At 45.2% G+C, this 17,356-nt stretch overlaps 2 protein-coding genes across 2 annotated transcripts; one reads left to right on the top strand and one right to left on the bottom strand.

The window, feature by feature from the left end:
- Window positions 1-403: 403 nt before the first annotated feature.
- On the bottom strand, window positions 404-8,463 carry phf13 (PHD finger protein 13). The gene is made up of 5 exons (XM_084441559.1): window positions 8,403-8,463; window positions 7,382-7,483; window positions 3,431-3,616; window positions 2,842-3,307; window positions 404-2,310 (listed from the first exon to the last, which is right to left on the bottom strand). Exons 1-5 carry the CDS (start codon window positions 8,445-8,447, stop codon window positions 2,078-2,080), a joined length of 1,032 nt encoding a protein of 343 aa, XP_084297685.1. The 5' UTR covers window positions 8,448-8,463; the 3' UTR covers window positions 404-2,077.
- A 1,438-nt stretch (window positions 8,464-9,901) lies between these two features.
- On the top strand, window positions 9,902-17,046 carry fbxo2 (F-box protein 2; the record flags this gene model as incomplete). Its single annotated transcript, XM_084441313.1, has 6 exons — window positions 9,902-9,993; window positions 15,058-15,122; window positions 15,939-16,065; window positions 16,182-16,274; window positions 16,384-16,522; window positions 16,912-17,046. 6 exons carry the CDS (start codon window positions 9,902-9,904, stop codon window positions 17,044-17,046), a joined length of 651 nt encoding a protein of 216 aa, XP_084297439.1.
- Window positions 17,047-17,356: the final 310 nt, after the last annotated feature.

Genomic DNA, 17,356 nt, shown 5'->3' with positions numbered 1-17,356 from the left:
AACTTGTCTGTACAGAAGTGGTGAGGAACCTTTGCTCTCAAACTGTATAGAATTGGTGTGAGGAATTATTTTTTGCTCTCTCGTCCTGTAAAAATAAATTCAAATAAAGAAATGCCTGATAAAATCGGTCTCTTTATCAAGATGCTAAGGACCCGGCTTGAGCCAAATACTTGATTTATCTTTCTCACTGTAATGAAACAAATTTAAGTTTCATAAGTGCCAACTGAGGCATATCCCCTCAATTACGATGAAGTGGTTGATCAGTGTTATTGATCCATGTCTGCTAAAGACACGCACAATGAAAAGATGAACAGACCAGAGGGCTAATATCAACTCTTTATTTACAATAGTTTACAATACAAGAGTTTCACAGAAACAGTTTGCACCACAGCACAGACCACGTTCTCAAGGACGTTCTTGCACCTCCAACTCTTTCTACAGACAAATAGTTCCAAACACATGTCACTGTTGGCTGCTTGATCCTGCTTCATGCAGTCGTACCCTGGACAAAGATCCGATGGGCGTGTCCACCATCTGCCAGTCACTCCCAACCGTGACCAGATCTATGGCTTTCATACCAACAGAAACAATGATATGTACACAGAACCGTTTAGACACAGGTGAACATGAGTAACGGAAACAGATTACAAAACTGTGGTCAAAAGGGCAGGTTCATGAAAACGTATTAAGCCCTGGAAGAGCTATAAAGGCTTGAACAGAAGAGGTGCAGAACACTGATGGGTGTGAAGGACTGGGTCTGAACCGGGCCTGAACCCTGAACTACAGAGACTGCATTGACGGGCGGGTTAATCGGTCAAGTCCAAATGTCTCCATCTCGTCCCTTGACTCTAACTGACAAGACTTAACCGAGGGACGGACAGGAATCGTCATAGCAGCATCGACCAATACACATGCATGTTCCACCCGGCGTCCACCAATCACACGCGCACACACTCACATGCTTGCATACATGCATAGAATTCACCCAGACCCCTCTTAAACACACACGATATTATGTGCCCTTTGAAAAACGCCATTATAGCCAACTATGTAAAACGCAGCAACACGCTACGGTACCACAGTCCGAAAAAATTCCACCCATGAAATGGATGCACCAAAATAAAAAGTTAGAAACGTTCTGCAAAAATGCTCCAGAACTCAATTCTCGCCTCTCACGATAAAACCACTACTGGGCTAAAAGCAGATCCATTTCGTCGACATCTGCTACGCCGTTGTTGTGTTGCGGTGAACTGAACATGTCCACAGAAAAGAAAAAAAGAGCAGAGAACCAAAATGGTGGCAAGGAACAGGGCTAGAACAGAATGATTGAACGACAAGTGTGTGGGTCGAGCCAGGTATACCTGCTGGTGGATAAATACCTACTAAACAAACAGATGTGGTTTAGCACCATCTGAAGCACTGCTGAAGAGAAAAGAGTTAGCTAATCCTATCCTCTTCTAAAACTCTACAGACCGACCGCCTGAACGCCTTGCTCAGACAATACAGGTGTACCTATCCCTGGGTGAGAGGGGTCAAAAAAACATAAAAAAGTGCCAACTGCCTCGACTACCAAGTCCCAGGACGCATGTTGAGCGGCAGGGCGTTCTCTCGTGGCAGTTTTGACAGTTAAAATGTCATTCCAGTGTTCGCAGGACACTCGTCGCTAGACATCGACGTCCCTGTCCACTGTCCACCCTGGCGGTTTGCCGTCACACGCTAACTATGACGGCTGTTCGGTGATTGCCTTACGCTCAGCCTGGAGGGAAGCAGACACAAATAAATCCAAAATAGCACTTAGGTCACTTTGTGACGACACGGGGACGGCGTGAGGTCCAGCAGGGCGTGTGGACGTGACGCCAGGCTCTACGGTGGTTCTAGGGTCATGGCTTGGGGGTGTGGGCTGCAGGGTATAAGGGACAGGGAAGTGATTGGGGGAGGAGGGAAAGGGGAGGGTTGTCGAGGGTCAGTCTAGGAGGTGGTGGCGGAGCCCAGGATGAATGGGGAGCCAGTTGTGGAGCACTGGGTCTAGTGTGGACAGGGGGTCAGAGTTCAGGGGGCGGAGCCTGGGGGGTGGGGGTCAGTCCAGCAGGTGTTTGCGCGGGCCGAAGCGCGAGCGGTGGGAGCGGCGTGCGTCAGGCGTCCCGTGGGTGTCCTGGCACCTCTGGCACACGTACGTCTCCGGGACGTGGCTCTTCCTGATCTTGGCGCAGGACAGGTGGATCCAGGTGTTGCACTGGTTACACTCGATCATCGCTCGGCCGGCAAACGGCTTCATACAGAAACACGTCACCAGGTCCCACGAATCATCATCTGACGAGAGAGCAAGAGAGAGAGAGAGCGAGAGAGAGACAGAGAGAGGGAGAGAGAGAGCAAAGGGTTTCAACTTCAACCGAACTGTCAAAACTTAAGACGCGTTAAGAATCATGCTTTCCTACAACACCAGCGGTTGATACAACATGAAAGTGGTCAAAAGATACGAGACTGATCAGGGCCGATCAGCTGAAAGTCTGCCGACAAACCAAAGACCAGAGCACTGTGACGTCAAATTGTGATTAACGGGAAGTACACAAATGCGGACACGCCCCTTTTGGGGTGAAAACGAGCTGGGACAAGGACGGGACTTGCCCATTTGAACTTGCCGCCATTCAGATTCAAAGTTGTTCACCCAAAAAAGGGGCAGTAGCCATACCCGCGGCATGAAAGCTCCCGGATGACTGCCGATCTGTCGGCGCACCCCTACTTTACACTCGTGCTTTCATACCACAGCAGTCATTGACACTACATTAAAAGTGGTCAAAATCCTACACACACACACGGAGTTAACAGTGCCGTTGGTCTCACCAGAGTCCACCATGATGTCCTCGTCCTCTCCCGAGCCGTCCTGGTCCCGGAACACCACCTGCTTCCCCTGCCGGAACACCGTCCTGGTCCCCGGCAGCCCCTCCACCTTCACCGCCCCCTCGGCCGGCTCCCGGCCTTCCCAGCACAGACGCTCCTCGCCGGGCTCCTGCTTACAGGGGGCGGGGCTACCGGCCGGGCGGTGTGAGGGCGGCGGAGGGGGGGGCAGGAGGGGGATGGTGATCTCATCCTCGGGCTCCTCTTTGATCGCTCGTCCTGGAAGAGGAGGAGAGGGAGGAGGAGGGGGAGGAGGAGGAGGAGAGGCGTGCCTGGGCTCTGAGACCGCAGTGTAGGCGTGGCAGGTGGCGCTCGGCTCGCCGGTCTGATTCTCCTTCCACCTCCTCTTCTTCTTCAGTTTGTCCGCTTTCCTGCGGTCGTCTGGGTGGAGGGTGGCCCCGACGTGGCCGTGCTGGACAAGGCAGGACAGGAAGAGCCGTACCGTCAGAAGTCAACACCGGGCACATGGGCTAACGGGGGGGTGGGTTTGCTACAATGAGAACAAGGGTGGGGGGGGGGGGGACACCTTACTCACATCCTTGTTCCCCTGGCCTGGGAGAGGCGTCCCGCTGAGGAGGCCTGTCGGACAGGGGCGCTTCCTGCTCCGGTCCTGGGGAGGGCGCGGGGGGCAGGCCGAAGGAGGCCGCGGGGTCCAGCCGTCGCTGTCAACTGTGCTGCCTGTGCTGTTGGGAGGGCTGGAGCTACTGCGCAGGGGCGAGGCCTGCAAACACAGAGAGAGGCGGGGGGGAGGGGGGTTACAGTCCGTGTCCACGGTGGTTTCTGTAGCCATTGATACGGGTTTTGATCAAACGCACATCCCGGTAACATCGCAGTGTCCCCTCACGCACTCGGCCACTAACAGAGGGAACGATGATCTCTTCAGATGTGCAGGAGCAAAATCAGGTGATGACACATTTAGTGTCAACACTTCAGCGCTATGTTCCCCAGCATGTTAAAGGACTAGTAAAGGGAAAATGCATGTTTAGCCCGGTTTTAAGGTTACTTATGATGATATATAATGGTTCAGATCAAAACGTTGACAAAACTAGCATTTTGAGAAAGTCTGATAATTGCTCTACCACCGTTTTGGTCATACAATAAATGTGGATGGTCACTGTGAAAAATCATTCAAAAAAACATGTTAAACTCTCAATTTCAAAGACAAGAAACTCACCGAGGTGTTAGTTGGCGTTCTGACATATAATTCGCCATAAAGTAAGATTCTAGTTCATCAAAGGCTTTTAAATATTTAGCATAGAACTATTTAGTCGCAGCACATACATGTGTAAACTTCCACAAACTAGGTAGCCTAGCAACATAAATAGCTATCGTAAGTAGTTCCACTTCCTGAATCCTCTCTGTGGATTGATCTACACATCTACAACGGTCGCTTCAATACAAGTCAATGGATTTCATAAAATGATCAATAAAACCCTACAGAATTCATACTTTTCGGCTAATTTGATGTCAGAACACCAACGGTGAGCTTCTTGTCTTTGAAATCGAGAGTTTAAAATGTTTTTGAAAGATTTTTCAAGGTGCCCATCCACATCCATTGTATGACCAAAACGGTGGTAGAGCAATTATCAGACTTTCTCAAAAGTGCTAGTTTTGTCAACGTTTCGATCTGAACCATTGTATATGATCATAAGTAACCTTAAAACAGGGCTAAACATGCATTTTCCCTTTACTACTCCTTTAAGACAGCACTGCATTTTATGCCACAGATGCTTTCACCATGTTATGCTAGTATGCTTTGGATGGAGAGGTTAGGGGAGACGGACAGACAACACCAGAGACAGACCGGAGCATGAGGGACTGGTATGACTGGTTGTTCTGAACAGGACCAGAGGTACAGTCAGAGGCTGACGCTGGGCCGGGCTGCTCCCCCTGTCTGGGTCTGAGGCAGGGGGTCCTCTCTGGGGTGCTTTACTTGGATCATTTTACTTCGTTTCAGTACAGGTGCCGGTTTTACCCATCCGGCTCATTTTCAACCGTCCCTCTAACATGTTCCCCTTTACTCTGACCATCCCCTGTCAGAGGGGAACATTCACTGCTCTCTCTCTCTCTCTCTCTCTCTCTCTCTGACAAGACACGACCAAACACGAGCAGCTACATTAACCCTCCAATGCTTCAACCTGTCTTGTTTTTACACAATACAGATCAGTGAACATCATAACATTTAGGGATGTTAACTACACAGCTCCTTGCTAGTCGGTGTGTCGGAGGTATTTGCCGACTAGTCGTTTTTGTGGGGGGGGTTTAATATTAAATTTTGATGTAGACCTATCGGCTTAAGAAAAGCACTAGGTATATGTATGTTATATGGCTTAATTCAGCGCCATGTATCTTAAAGCTGCATTCATTGATTTTATTTAACCACTAAAAGGCAGTAAGGGATTCGCATGAACTTGTTTACAAACCAACGGCTAAAGCGAATGGTCAGAGCCAGCCATATAAGGCACGGGGCGGCTATTGACAACACTGGCAGAAATGCTGGAATGACAACAGGCAACCGGTAGGGGACAGTCATTGAAGTAGGATGCTATTAGGACGCTATGGCTCATTGACAATTATATATATAATATGTATGTGTGTGTATGTGTATATATATATATATATATATATATATATATATATATAAAATGTAATGACAGTTATATATAGGGCCTTTACAATGTATGCAGGTACATATCAATCTTATTCTATTCTATACTGCAGTTACTGTACATGTGTATATAGCCCTGGTTATTCCTCTTTTATGCTACTACCTACCCTCTTATGCTACTATCTACCCCCTTATCTAGTGTATTTTTAGTTACTCCATCTACTGTCCTTTTTCTTTCCAACCTTGCTGTAATTTCAACTGCTGAAATGGCAAATTTCTAGCTGGGTGGATCAATAAAGTATCTATCAATCTGATATCAGGTGGTTTTAATTAGTTTTGACAATATGCATAAAACCAATGAATGCAGCTTTAATTATGGGTTATTTTCCCAGATAGGCATATTTATTTCCCCATATCAGATATGGATTAGCTTTTTCCACACTTAATCACGGCCATTCCAACAGACTGTCGGCATTGTCAATTCAGCACCACATTGTGTGAAGCCGAAACAGATGTTCGAAATTCGTACAGGTCTTTCTTTTTTTTCTTTTACTTTGTTTTGGGCTAGGCCTATCTAGCCTACTCAACGTTTATTCAACAATTTTGTAACATTCAAAGCAATAACCTGTTATTATTGAAATAATTAATCAACAATTAATTTTTTCCTGTGCAATTGGCAATGTAGGCTAAAATAAATCAATAAATAAGATATTTAGCAAGAAAAACGCAAGAAAACTGTGGTTTTACCCACACGATGGCAGTTTGACAATGGCGAGATGACAAAGAGACGTCTGAAATGAATATGAAACCTTGTTTTGCTTCTGCGGCTCCTGTGTGCGATGCGTGTGCATTATGGGACGGGAGGCGGCAGACATCGCTGACACGATCGGCAGGAGCTTAATAAGCACGGTAAGCAACAGGATCTTCTCATCCCAATGTCAACCAGATACTTTAGCCATCACAAAAAGAGAAAGAAAAGATTTTCGTTGACTACATTTACTGTTGACACAGAGAACCTGTCAACAGTCGGTTGTTCAGTCGACGCATTCTAACATCCCTAATAACATTAGGGACCGGGGGAGAGGGACTTGGGGGCAGAGATGGGATACGGCCCAATGACTGATGGGTAGAAAATGGGGGAACGCCCTCTTACCCTAGGATAGAGGGCAGGGCTGGGTTAGGGGGCGTGTCCCTTCAGGAGGAACAGCAACACATTGGCTAGCGAAGGGGGAAGGAGGCTGCCCAAAGCCACGCCTCCAGGTCTGTGGATTAAACAGAAGGTTGTCAACACACCTAACAGGAGGGAGGGGTTAAAACAGACACGGTCAGCACATCTGGGCACGGCAGTGAAACGTCCACAACCACTTTTTTTTTTATACACCTTTCACTGAAAAGAGACTCACCCTGAACCACAAGCAAACGATGACCTCACACACTCCTATATAACCACACCCAGCTCAGAACAACCAGTCACCGTCCTGAATTTCTACCTGACAGACACACTGTTAGCCTGGCAACCCATCCCCAAATTGCTCGGCTTGCTGGCAACCCATCCCCAAATAGCTCCACCCACTATCATCTTGCGGATTTTGATTTAATTGTGGGGTGAATAACCGTCCTAGGAAATAAAATTTAGGATGGGTTGCCAGGTTAACACTGCCTCCAAAGCACGAGTTAATTGTTTAAAACAAACTCGACCATTTTAACTAATAATGAACAACAATTAGCAGCGTAGTGTAGCTTGCATGACTGACCCTGTCCACTGATGTCTAGGAAAGCTAAACACTAGCATGCTTTCTCTCTTGCCCAAGACTTGCTTGCGCATAAAAAGACAAGACATTAACTTAAGACGGATTGGTTTTCAGATCAGGTACTCACCTCCTGAGGGTAGGGGATGTAGCCGGCATATGCTAACACAAAAGTACAGAACGTGTTAAAATCCTCCACTGTCCGCCGCCTCCTGTATGGCGGACTGAATCCCTGCAATACACAAGAACGCACAAGCCACCATCAGACTTGGTCAACACAGTATAGTATGTGATTAGCTAAAATAAGTGCCAGATTTGTCGACTAACAGTTAGTTAAGGATTCCAAGAAAATCAATTGCTGCTGATGTGTCTGTATTAGCTACACTAGCTCTGTTAGCTAGTACTAAACGTGAGCTAGCAAAAAAATATCCTAGTGCTAGATCGTAGCAGGCAAGCTAGCTAGCATGAGTAATTAGCTGGTTACGTTTTTCAACTGGTTATCTAGCTAGCACAGTTAAAAAGAAGTCAGGCTAGTGCTACAAACCTGCCGCCCTAGCATAACACAATCTACGTTAAATAACGTTTGCTGGCCAGCTAACGCTACTTAAGTTCCTGTACATCTAATCGTTGTTCGCCAACTATCACTAGCTAGCTTAGTTAGCTATGCCGAGGGCAGAGACGACACTTTCCACTAAAACGTTTAGCTAGCTGACAATAATCAGACACTGACGTTATCTAGGTAAGGTAGATAGAAATTTGGACCTGACAATGTTTTCTTTCAAGTGTCAAGATGGCGAATGTTGCCAAACCAGACAGCCTCATACAAGCTAGCGAAACGTTAGCTACTGCTAGCCAAGTGTGTTACCTAACAGTTCGCTCGCTAGCTAATTTAGCTATGTATGCAGAACCCAAATCTGAAACATGACATGTCTAGCATCTAACCTGACAAGCAAACAATGCACCCAGTCAGTCTCATCTAGCCAACTAGAACCAACGTTATCATTAGCTAGTTGAGTTAGTTACCAGTAAGTTAGCCTGCTTGTAGCTAACGCTAGCTAGCTACATCGTGGGGGGAACAGCTTCGACAAGCAAGCAGATGCTCGTACCGTTAACCTGTACTACTAGAACACAGATACATAGATCAAACTTACCTCTGACTCAAAAGCATGGGATGTTGATGAAGTAACGTCGTCCATATCGACAAGAAATCGAAAATGTCTTGATAAGCATGAAAATGCTAGCTACATAGCTAGCACTAGCAATACGAAGTGTCTGGCCAGCTCCCGAGTGTGGACGATAAAGCTAGTCCTAGCTAGCTTGATACACTACAAGTTGTCGACTCGCTAGCTACTGATCCCAGAGATATAGCTAACTGCCTAATAAACTAACGTTAGCTAACCGTTTAATTATGTTTTGGTCGACTGTGTAGAGCTAGACAAGCTAGTTAGTAGCCTAGTAGAGTTGTGGTTTGTCCTATGTGGTCAGTCCAATCAAGTCGCCGCAGCTGTTTGTTCAGGCTGCTCGCACCGCGTCACCAGGCTGGCTCAATCCACTTTTTTAAAGCTACTATCTAATTATCAACATAAAATTAAAAATATATCAAGTATTACAAACACGTTTTACAAAACAATTTACTCTACCAAATATAAAGAACAAACTATACACTGGGGCATAAAGGTTCACATGCATGCATGCATTTTAACATTAGAGATTTTGTTTTTTCTTTTGCATTAATAATGTAGGCTATGTAATATTCACTATAAATAATTAGATTAACTATACATATTTAGTTTTTATATAAATCAAAGCTATATCAAACAAAAATAAAACACCCATCAGCTATACTTTCAAGTTTGACCCTAACAAATGTTCTAAATACCTCCAAAAGATCTTGGTATATACATATATAGAATACATTATTTTCAATTTGACATAACTCACAATCAGCATCGATGTCAATTTTAAATCGGGACAGCTATCTGGAACTGGGTTTATTAAAGGTACCCAATGTAACGTGAATACAAATAAAACAGTTTTTTGTTTATTTTCCAAATTCCTCGATTAAATGGTTCCTTGTTGTCTAATAAACATGTTGAATCACTCAAATGCATGTCCTACCTTGTATTTTCTTCGCTAAATGATATTTAGCTAATGTTTTGTATACAACAAAGTTTACTTCCCGTGAAATTGAGCCAATCAGCGACGAACTCCTGATCGACGCCCTGACCTTCTGCTCATTCGCATGCGCGCCTGGTGAGGTGGACTCCATCGGGCGGTCTAGCACTCTCTCGGACGCGGACAAGTTCCTCTGCCTCCTCCTCGCTGAGTTCCCAGACCTCACCCAGCCTACCTTCTCATCATATCCACCGCCAAGCATGGAGTGGCAAACCACATCGCCACCCGCCGGACCACCGGTCTAGGCCAGAGCCCGCTCTCCATCACGAAAGCGGAGTTGGAGAACATGGGGTGCCTGGGTATCATCCGCCGCTCTTAACAGTCCTTGGGCATCTCCCGTCCATATCGCCCCTAAGACTGGCAAACACAAACACATCTTCTCAAAGGGTAGACCTTGTGCGCGGTTACCACCATAGACATCCTCAATACAGCGGTAATCACACCGTTGGGACTGTTCGGGTTCGGGTTTCTGTTCATGGTATTCAGCCTCAAGAATGTCGGTCAGTCCTTCCAGCGCCTGATGGACTCCGTGCTACGTGATCTGTCCTTCATGTTTGTCTACCTACAGTAGACAATTATACTCACCGCAAGCACTTCTGAAGAAGAGCACCTGTCCCACCACCATACTCTGTTCGTGAGACTCAGTCAACATGGGCTGATTGTCAACATGGCTAAGTGTCTGAGCGGCCTGACCACCATCGACTCTCTCTCTGGCACTGCATCAAGCATGCAGCTAAGGGCGGCAATCTTCCCAGTCTCAGTATGCTCTCCTGTGAAATGTATCGCAATCCGAATATTTTGGCATGACTTGCACATAGTCCTCCGTGGGAGCAGTGAAAACAAGCTCCAGGGGAAAGCTTATGTTCAAGCCATGCCAAACATTTATTTGTGTTGCGATACATTTGACAGGAGAGCATACTGAGACTGATAAGATTACACACTGTACTTCCCGTCTCAGACAAGCACATTTATCATAGTTTTTCGAACACATTTACATATTTCCCATTGACTTCCATTGTAGCCCAGTGAGAGCCTGCATAAAATCTGCAGCTAGCTCAATACTGGAATGATCAGTGAAATTATCTATGTTTCAGGTTCATGGTAGACAGACAACAAATAGGGATACATTTCCAAAATAGCACACTACCCCTTGAATTGATTAAATCGATTGCTAAACCAAAAAAATGAATGTTTCAAATATAAAGCTGTGCTCTACTGTAACAAATGCTTTACATAAATCAGCAAATAAAATAAATGTATTAACATTTATATGATCAGTACAATATAACCACTACTAAAACCAATTGAAACGTATTACAAATGTGTCTACCTCTCATAAAGCCAGATTGACAATCATCAATTAGTGTTTTGAGACATATCTTTCAGTAAAGCAACTGGATTCTGGAGAGGAGCCATACCTGGTCCTCGGTTCGATCCCAGCTCCCAGCAGTGTGCACAAGTGTCCTTGAGCAAGACACTGAACCCCAAAATCGCTCATGCACGGCACGGTAGTAGTACTGTCACCTCACAGCCCCCCGAAGTTGCATGTGTGTGTTGTGTGCTGTCACCGCTCAATGTTGGGTTACTTGAAAAATACAAATGTGTGTCTGTAATGTGTGTCACCGTGTGGCCAATTAAAGCCCCCCCCCTCATCCTGTAATTGTCATACAAATATTCATCGCACACTCAGTCTTATTATAGTATCAGAGGTCTTTGGCATGTTTGAGTAGAATTTGTTAATAACATATAGTAAGCCTATTTAGAAGGGAAAACACTGTAGATCACAGCAAATTAAAAGTGAGTCACTTTTAAGTGAATCACACAGACAGACAGTCATAGAAGCAGGCAGGAAGAATAGATTAGATTCAAGTTCAAGTTTTTATTAATACCACAGCAGTCAAGAAGCTGAAATCCATGAGCATAACAGGGTCATTAACATAAACAGGATGTTACTAGACAGAGTTTCCACTTGATTAGGTACACATGCTCATTGATGCAAATAGCCTGCTCCTCTAAACAGCAAATCATGTGGCTGCAACCAATTTATCGCCTAAAGCATGTAGACATGGGGTTGTTGTTCGACTAAACAGAATGGGCAAGGTGCTTGATCTAAGCAACTTTGACCGTGGTGTGATTATTGGTGCCAGACGTAGTGGTTCTATCATTCAGAAACAGCTGTCCTCCAGGGATTTTCATATGCTACAGTAGAGTTTACAGAGAACGGTGCAATGAACAAAAAACATCCAGTGAGCAGTAGTTCTGTGGGCCAAAACACCTTGTTGATGAGAGGTCACAGGAGAATGACTCATTCAAGCTACGGTAACAGATAGACCACAAATGCTCAAATAACAGCTGCAGTGGTGTGCAGAAGGGAACCTTGTTGAGTCAGTGCCATGAATAATTCAGGCTGTTCTGGAGGCAAACGGGGGTTCTTGTTAGGGCTTCACCAGTGTTGGACCCAATATCACAACTCTGGAGGCAGATAGTCAGTGTTCAGTGTTCTCAACCACCCCAAGTTCTCCCACACAACCTCCCTTCTCCGTTCTCTACACTGGCTCTCTGTAGCAGCTTGCATCCAGTTTAAAACTCTACCCTACAGGGCAATGAAAGGAACAGCTACCTCCTACCTCCAGACCACCGTCACAGATCAGGCAGGGCACCATATAATACACAGATTAACTAGGAAACTTTGACTAGAGAACACTGGGGTAGCTAACTATGGTACATTACCACGTAAGCTATGGCACGATTTGGGGATGAGGAGTGCATACCGGGTTCTTGAACAGGCGGTGATGAGCAGATTGCGGACAGGTTTCTTCTTCTACTTCTTACTTTGTGGTGTATTTCCAGGCACTTTGGGGTATTTTATGCTACATGGGGTGTTTTGGGGTATACATTGGGGCTCTTTGGGGTATTTTGTGGTACTTTGGGGTATTTTAGGGTACTTTGTGGTGTTTTGGGATATACTTTGGGGTACTTTGGGGTAGTTTGTGGTACTTTGTGGTTCTTTGTGGTGATTAGTAGGACCCGTTGAGGCCTTTATGCTATGGCCTTGGTCAGCCCCGTGGTCAATCCTCCACCACGTTTTGTAAAAATTGGTCTTATTGTGTGATCATAGAGTGTAGAAGTTATTATGTTATTGGCTTCTTCATGCTGAAAGACAGACACACAGACAGACAGACAGACAGACAAGACACAGAAAGAAAGAAAGAAAGAAAGAAAGAAAGAAAGAAAGAAAGAAAGAAAGAAAGAAAGACAGAGAAGTGAAAGCATTACCTTCCTCCTCCACAGGAATTGCAAAAATGATGATAATTAACACTTTTCTAACTATATGAGCCATTATTACATTATGAGCTGTTATTACATTATGAGTGGCCCCAGTGAGGCTCATAATGTAATAAGTTATTACATTATTACATTATGCTCAAATCAGTTATTACGTTATGAGCGCATGGTTTTATTACATTATGAGCTGATTATTACATTATGAACTTTTTAGTTAGTTTATAATGTAATAAGTTATTACATTATGAGCCGTTATTACATTATGAGCCGTTATTACATTATGAGTAGCTACTCAGAAATTGCTGAAATATCAGCTCGGTTCACTGACAGGATTGTTTGCAACTCATCCACTGTACAAGTAGTTTATTTGCAAGTGATCGGGGGTTGGTGAGAGATTGGTAAACTAGCTTGGGATCTTGCAGATTTTTTATGAAGTTATCAGGATTTGCTTCAACTGCTTGACAGACTCTTGTTTAAACAGACTGTTGTGTAAAGTTTATTCATGGTCAGATGTAGCCCTTCAGAGTAGGAGAGATTGAAGTTCATTGATTGATTGATTGATTGATTGATTGAAGCATCTTTAAAAATACCATTAAAAACACGCACACACTAAAAAAGTAAATAGATAGATAGATAGATAGATAGATAGATAGATAGATAGATAGATAGATAGATAGATGTGTGTGAGTGGGTAATAGGGTATGCCTACGGGTGTGTGTGTGTGTGTGTGCGCGCGCATGTGTGTTCCCTATATAACCCACACTGTCAGGAGGGTGCTATTCTGCAGTGGAGCTCAAGTGTCAGAGAAACAGCAGCAGCAGTCGCTGAGCGAGCAGAAGGAGAGAGGCAGAAGATAATTTCTCCCTGTGAGTAAAACATGCAGTTTCTTGGACATGTATATTTTGAAGAGAAAGATGGAACTTTATATATACTTAGCATGTGTTTGTGTTTAAATGATGTGTCCATGAATCCAGTATTGCATTCAGCCTTTGATACAAAAGCTCTGTGAGGACAGAATACAACACAACATAAACGCCTTTAGCATTGACTTGTATTAAATGGGATGTATTTTGTATTTTCAAGTAAGCCAACAGCTCATACCATAGAGCAGTTCCCTAAATATGCTTTTCTATCTGTGTTTTTTCTTCAGAAATCACTCTCCCCTGTCCCCTCATTCCCACCTCCACCCCTATTTTGCTATGAAGGTGATTCTCTGGCTGGGGGATGAGTGTGTTTCTGCTCGCCTGTGCTATGACTCAGCAGACAGGGCTGTTTGTGTCTGGTTTGACAATGTGCTTGCTAGCAGATCTCTGTGACTAGTCGGCATGGATCAGCATTCTGTGTGGACCGGGATTCTGTTCAGCTGATGCAAAGTGTCCCTCATGAGTCAAATATTTCTCATATGACGACACACCTTTCCTCTGTGGCCTAGAAGTGCGAACAAAGACATCCAGTAGGCTAGAGGACACTGAACATGGTGTAGGGGACAGTGTAGTAAGGAAGTCATTTAGTTTTGTCTTCTAAGTACGTCATTATAGGACAGACAGAGGTGCTGCTGCAGTGTCCTCTCCAGCAGGGAGGTCTGAGATTAGGGCGTGGCACACTCTCGGTCTCTCTGGGCATCTATCTCAAACATCTGAAGCTCTATTCAATGTGAACTCTGCAGTTACCATCATGGGGTTGCCCTCGTCTCATTATTCTTTAAAGATATATTTTTAGAAGTTTCTGCTTTATTACAGGACAGCATAGAGTTCGACAGGAAAGGTGGGAGAGAGGGGGGGCGACACTCAGTGCATGGCCTGGGTCGGATTCGAACCCCGGGCCACTGCGGTAAGGACTAGTCTTGTGGTTTGCGCCTGAACCTGATGAGTCACCAGGGTGCCCCTGCATTACCCTCATCTACTGTAAAAGTTGAAGGTGATTGACTTCCTGGACTCCTTCCCTTTATTGACACTCACATTAACTACATTGACAACAACAACAAATGTTTTGAATCCTGTGCAGTAAATGGTGTATAGACAGATGGCGCTGTTGTGCTAACTTGTGACCACGCGGGGCCAGACACAGAGCCTGTTCATTGAAAAGGTTCAAACTGGTCTACACAGGAGTAGACCAGTATTAGGTATCTAGGCAACCCGTCTTTGTGTGCCAGGGCACATGCAAAGTAGTGGCCTACATTCGCCGCTAGAGATGGCTGTGTGTGTGTGTGTGTGTGTGTGTGTGTGTGTTTGTTCCCCTTCTCCAAATGTCTCATGGTTGGGATAGCCCCAGTGAATCTGTGGAGTACGTGTTGTCATAGTTCCTCTGTAACCTCCTCGTGGTTCTTCTGTAACCTCCTCTGCACAGGCGCTGGCTTCCCAAACCCAGCTTTGCCATGGCCAGAAACCTGTTGAAGAACTCTAATGGGGAAGGTAAGGAGACACTCTCTGCGTGAGCATTTCCGGAAAGCCAATCTATATCTCTCTCTGACTTCTGAGATACCCTTTGACAAGTCTTTGAATGAAGAGACTACAGGCCTCGTCTCCATTGTGTATTGTTATTGCTGAGGGGTTGATTTGAACCCCGGTCTCCCGCGTGACAGAACCCATTCTAACCAGCTACGCCATCGAAAAACTAGCTAATCGGTGATGCAGCCTGATGCTATTTATTCTAGTAAGTAAACAAAAAAAAGAAGTAAGCCTTGAGAACCAATGGTTCATCCCAGAGTACCAATGGTTCTGGAGCCTAGTGGCCCATAGGGCAGGAGCTTATCTCCTGATTCCTTAGCATGAGGCAGCTTGACATACAAGTACACCCTGGATATGGCGCTAGTATACTATGTCACAGGGACTTACCCCCAATCCTCCCCTTGATTCTGAGTGTCAAGCAGGGAGGCATTAGGTACCATTTTTAACAGTCTTTGGTGTGACTTGGCTGGGTATCGCCCAATCTCAGGGCGGACACTCTAACCACATAATGTCAGATATTCTGTTGCAGATGTGACATGCAACACTAGCAGAACTCTACCTGTCTACCTTTCTACCTACCTACCTGTCTACCTACCTACCTGTCTACCTTTCTACCTGTCTGCCTTTCTACCTATCTACTTTTCTACCTGTCTGCCTTTCTACTTGTCTACCTACCTACCTGTCTACCTTTCTACCTGTCTGCCTTTCTACCTGTCTGCCTTTCTACCCATCTACTTTTCTACCTGTCTGCCTTTCTACTTGTCTACGTTCCCCTGCCAGAGCTGATGGAGCACTGGGAGCTGACAGAGAATGGTGGGAGCCAGTGGAAGGTGGAGGACTTGCCAGAAGACTGTGGCCATGACTTAGGCGACGGCACAGTAACCAAGTACTTCAGCACCTCCTTTGAGTGAGTATAGACTCTGGGATGTTCAGTAGAGGTCCAGCTAGGTGAATGTAGGGCCCTTAATTCACCGTTTTCCTGTATGGTTGAATCCCCCACCCCACCACACCCCTCTGTTCCAGACTGTGTTTGAAGAGACAGGTGGTAGATCTGCTGGCAGAGGGCTACTCATCTGAGGACCTGGACGCCCAGCCCGCCGTCTGTGTGGAGGACTGGTAGGACACACACACACGCAGTCAGTTAAGACATCTCACAATATTGACATATTGACAGATACACAGAAAATTGGCAGCTTTCTGATTAACTGTTGTCTCACCTTCCCAGGTATAGTGGGAGGACAGACTGTGGCTGCACCTACCAACTAACTGTATGTCTATTGGATGAGAACCAGGAAGTACTGAACGAGTTCAAACCGGACCCAGTGACCCTGGATCCTGACTGTGATGACTGCTCCTGGAGACAGGTACACATACAGAGGGGAGATCAATCAATCAATCAATCAATCAATCAATCAATCAATCAATCAATCAATCAATCAATCAATCAATCAATCAATCAATCAACCAAAGCTTTATTTGTATAGCACATTTCATACCCAGAGGCAACACAATGCGCTTTACAGAGAACAAGGGAGGTGGGCATACGACCCACCTCTACATATTCCAGAGATAAAGGGGGCACTTTCTAAAACCAAATACACATTTTGCTTGGAGCTCAAGTAAAATGGTAAAATGGTAAAGTACTGTGTACAGATCCAGTTTCTGTATTGGTTTGATATGGTTGTCGAGAGGTTCAGCCTGTCTTGAAATTCCTTTCACATACAACACATTGCCTTATGCTTTCCGTCTCCAGGTGAGTCACACGTTCTCTGACTACAGCCCAGGCCTGCGCTTCATCTCCTTTGAACATGGAGGACAGGACACCAAGTACTGGGATGGCTGGTTTGGGGTCCGAGTCACAGGGAGCTCCGTCACTATACAGGCGTGAGAGGGCAGGGGGAGGACTACTACTAACTACTATCTCTACCCTACTACCAGTTCATTACAACTAACAGCTTCCCCTTAAACCTGCCCTAGGGAGGGGGAGGATAGAGGATCGGTTGTGTGATTAGACACTGTGTATGTGTAAATAGAACGTAATTAATGCCTTCTTTAATCAGGACTATGCAGATCCCACACTAACAAATCAGGGCTGTTCATTGTGTAAATGAGAATTAATTAACATTGTGTAAATTTAATTCATTAACCAAATAATAAACCTTCATCAAACAATGGTTGCCTTTTTAGTTGATTTGAGA

The sequence above is a fragment of the Borostomias antarcticus genome (assembly GCF_949987555.1).
Source record: "Borostomias antarcticus genome assembly, chromosome: 7".
In the NCBI taxonomy this organism is placed as follows: Eukaryota; Metazoa; Chordata; class Actinopteri; order Stomiiformes; family Stomiidae; genus Borostomias; species Borostomias antarcticus.
Note: the sequence above shows the minus strand (reverse complement) of the source record. Positions and strands in the feature narration are given on the sequence as shown.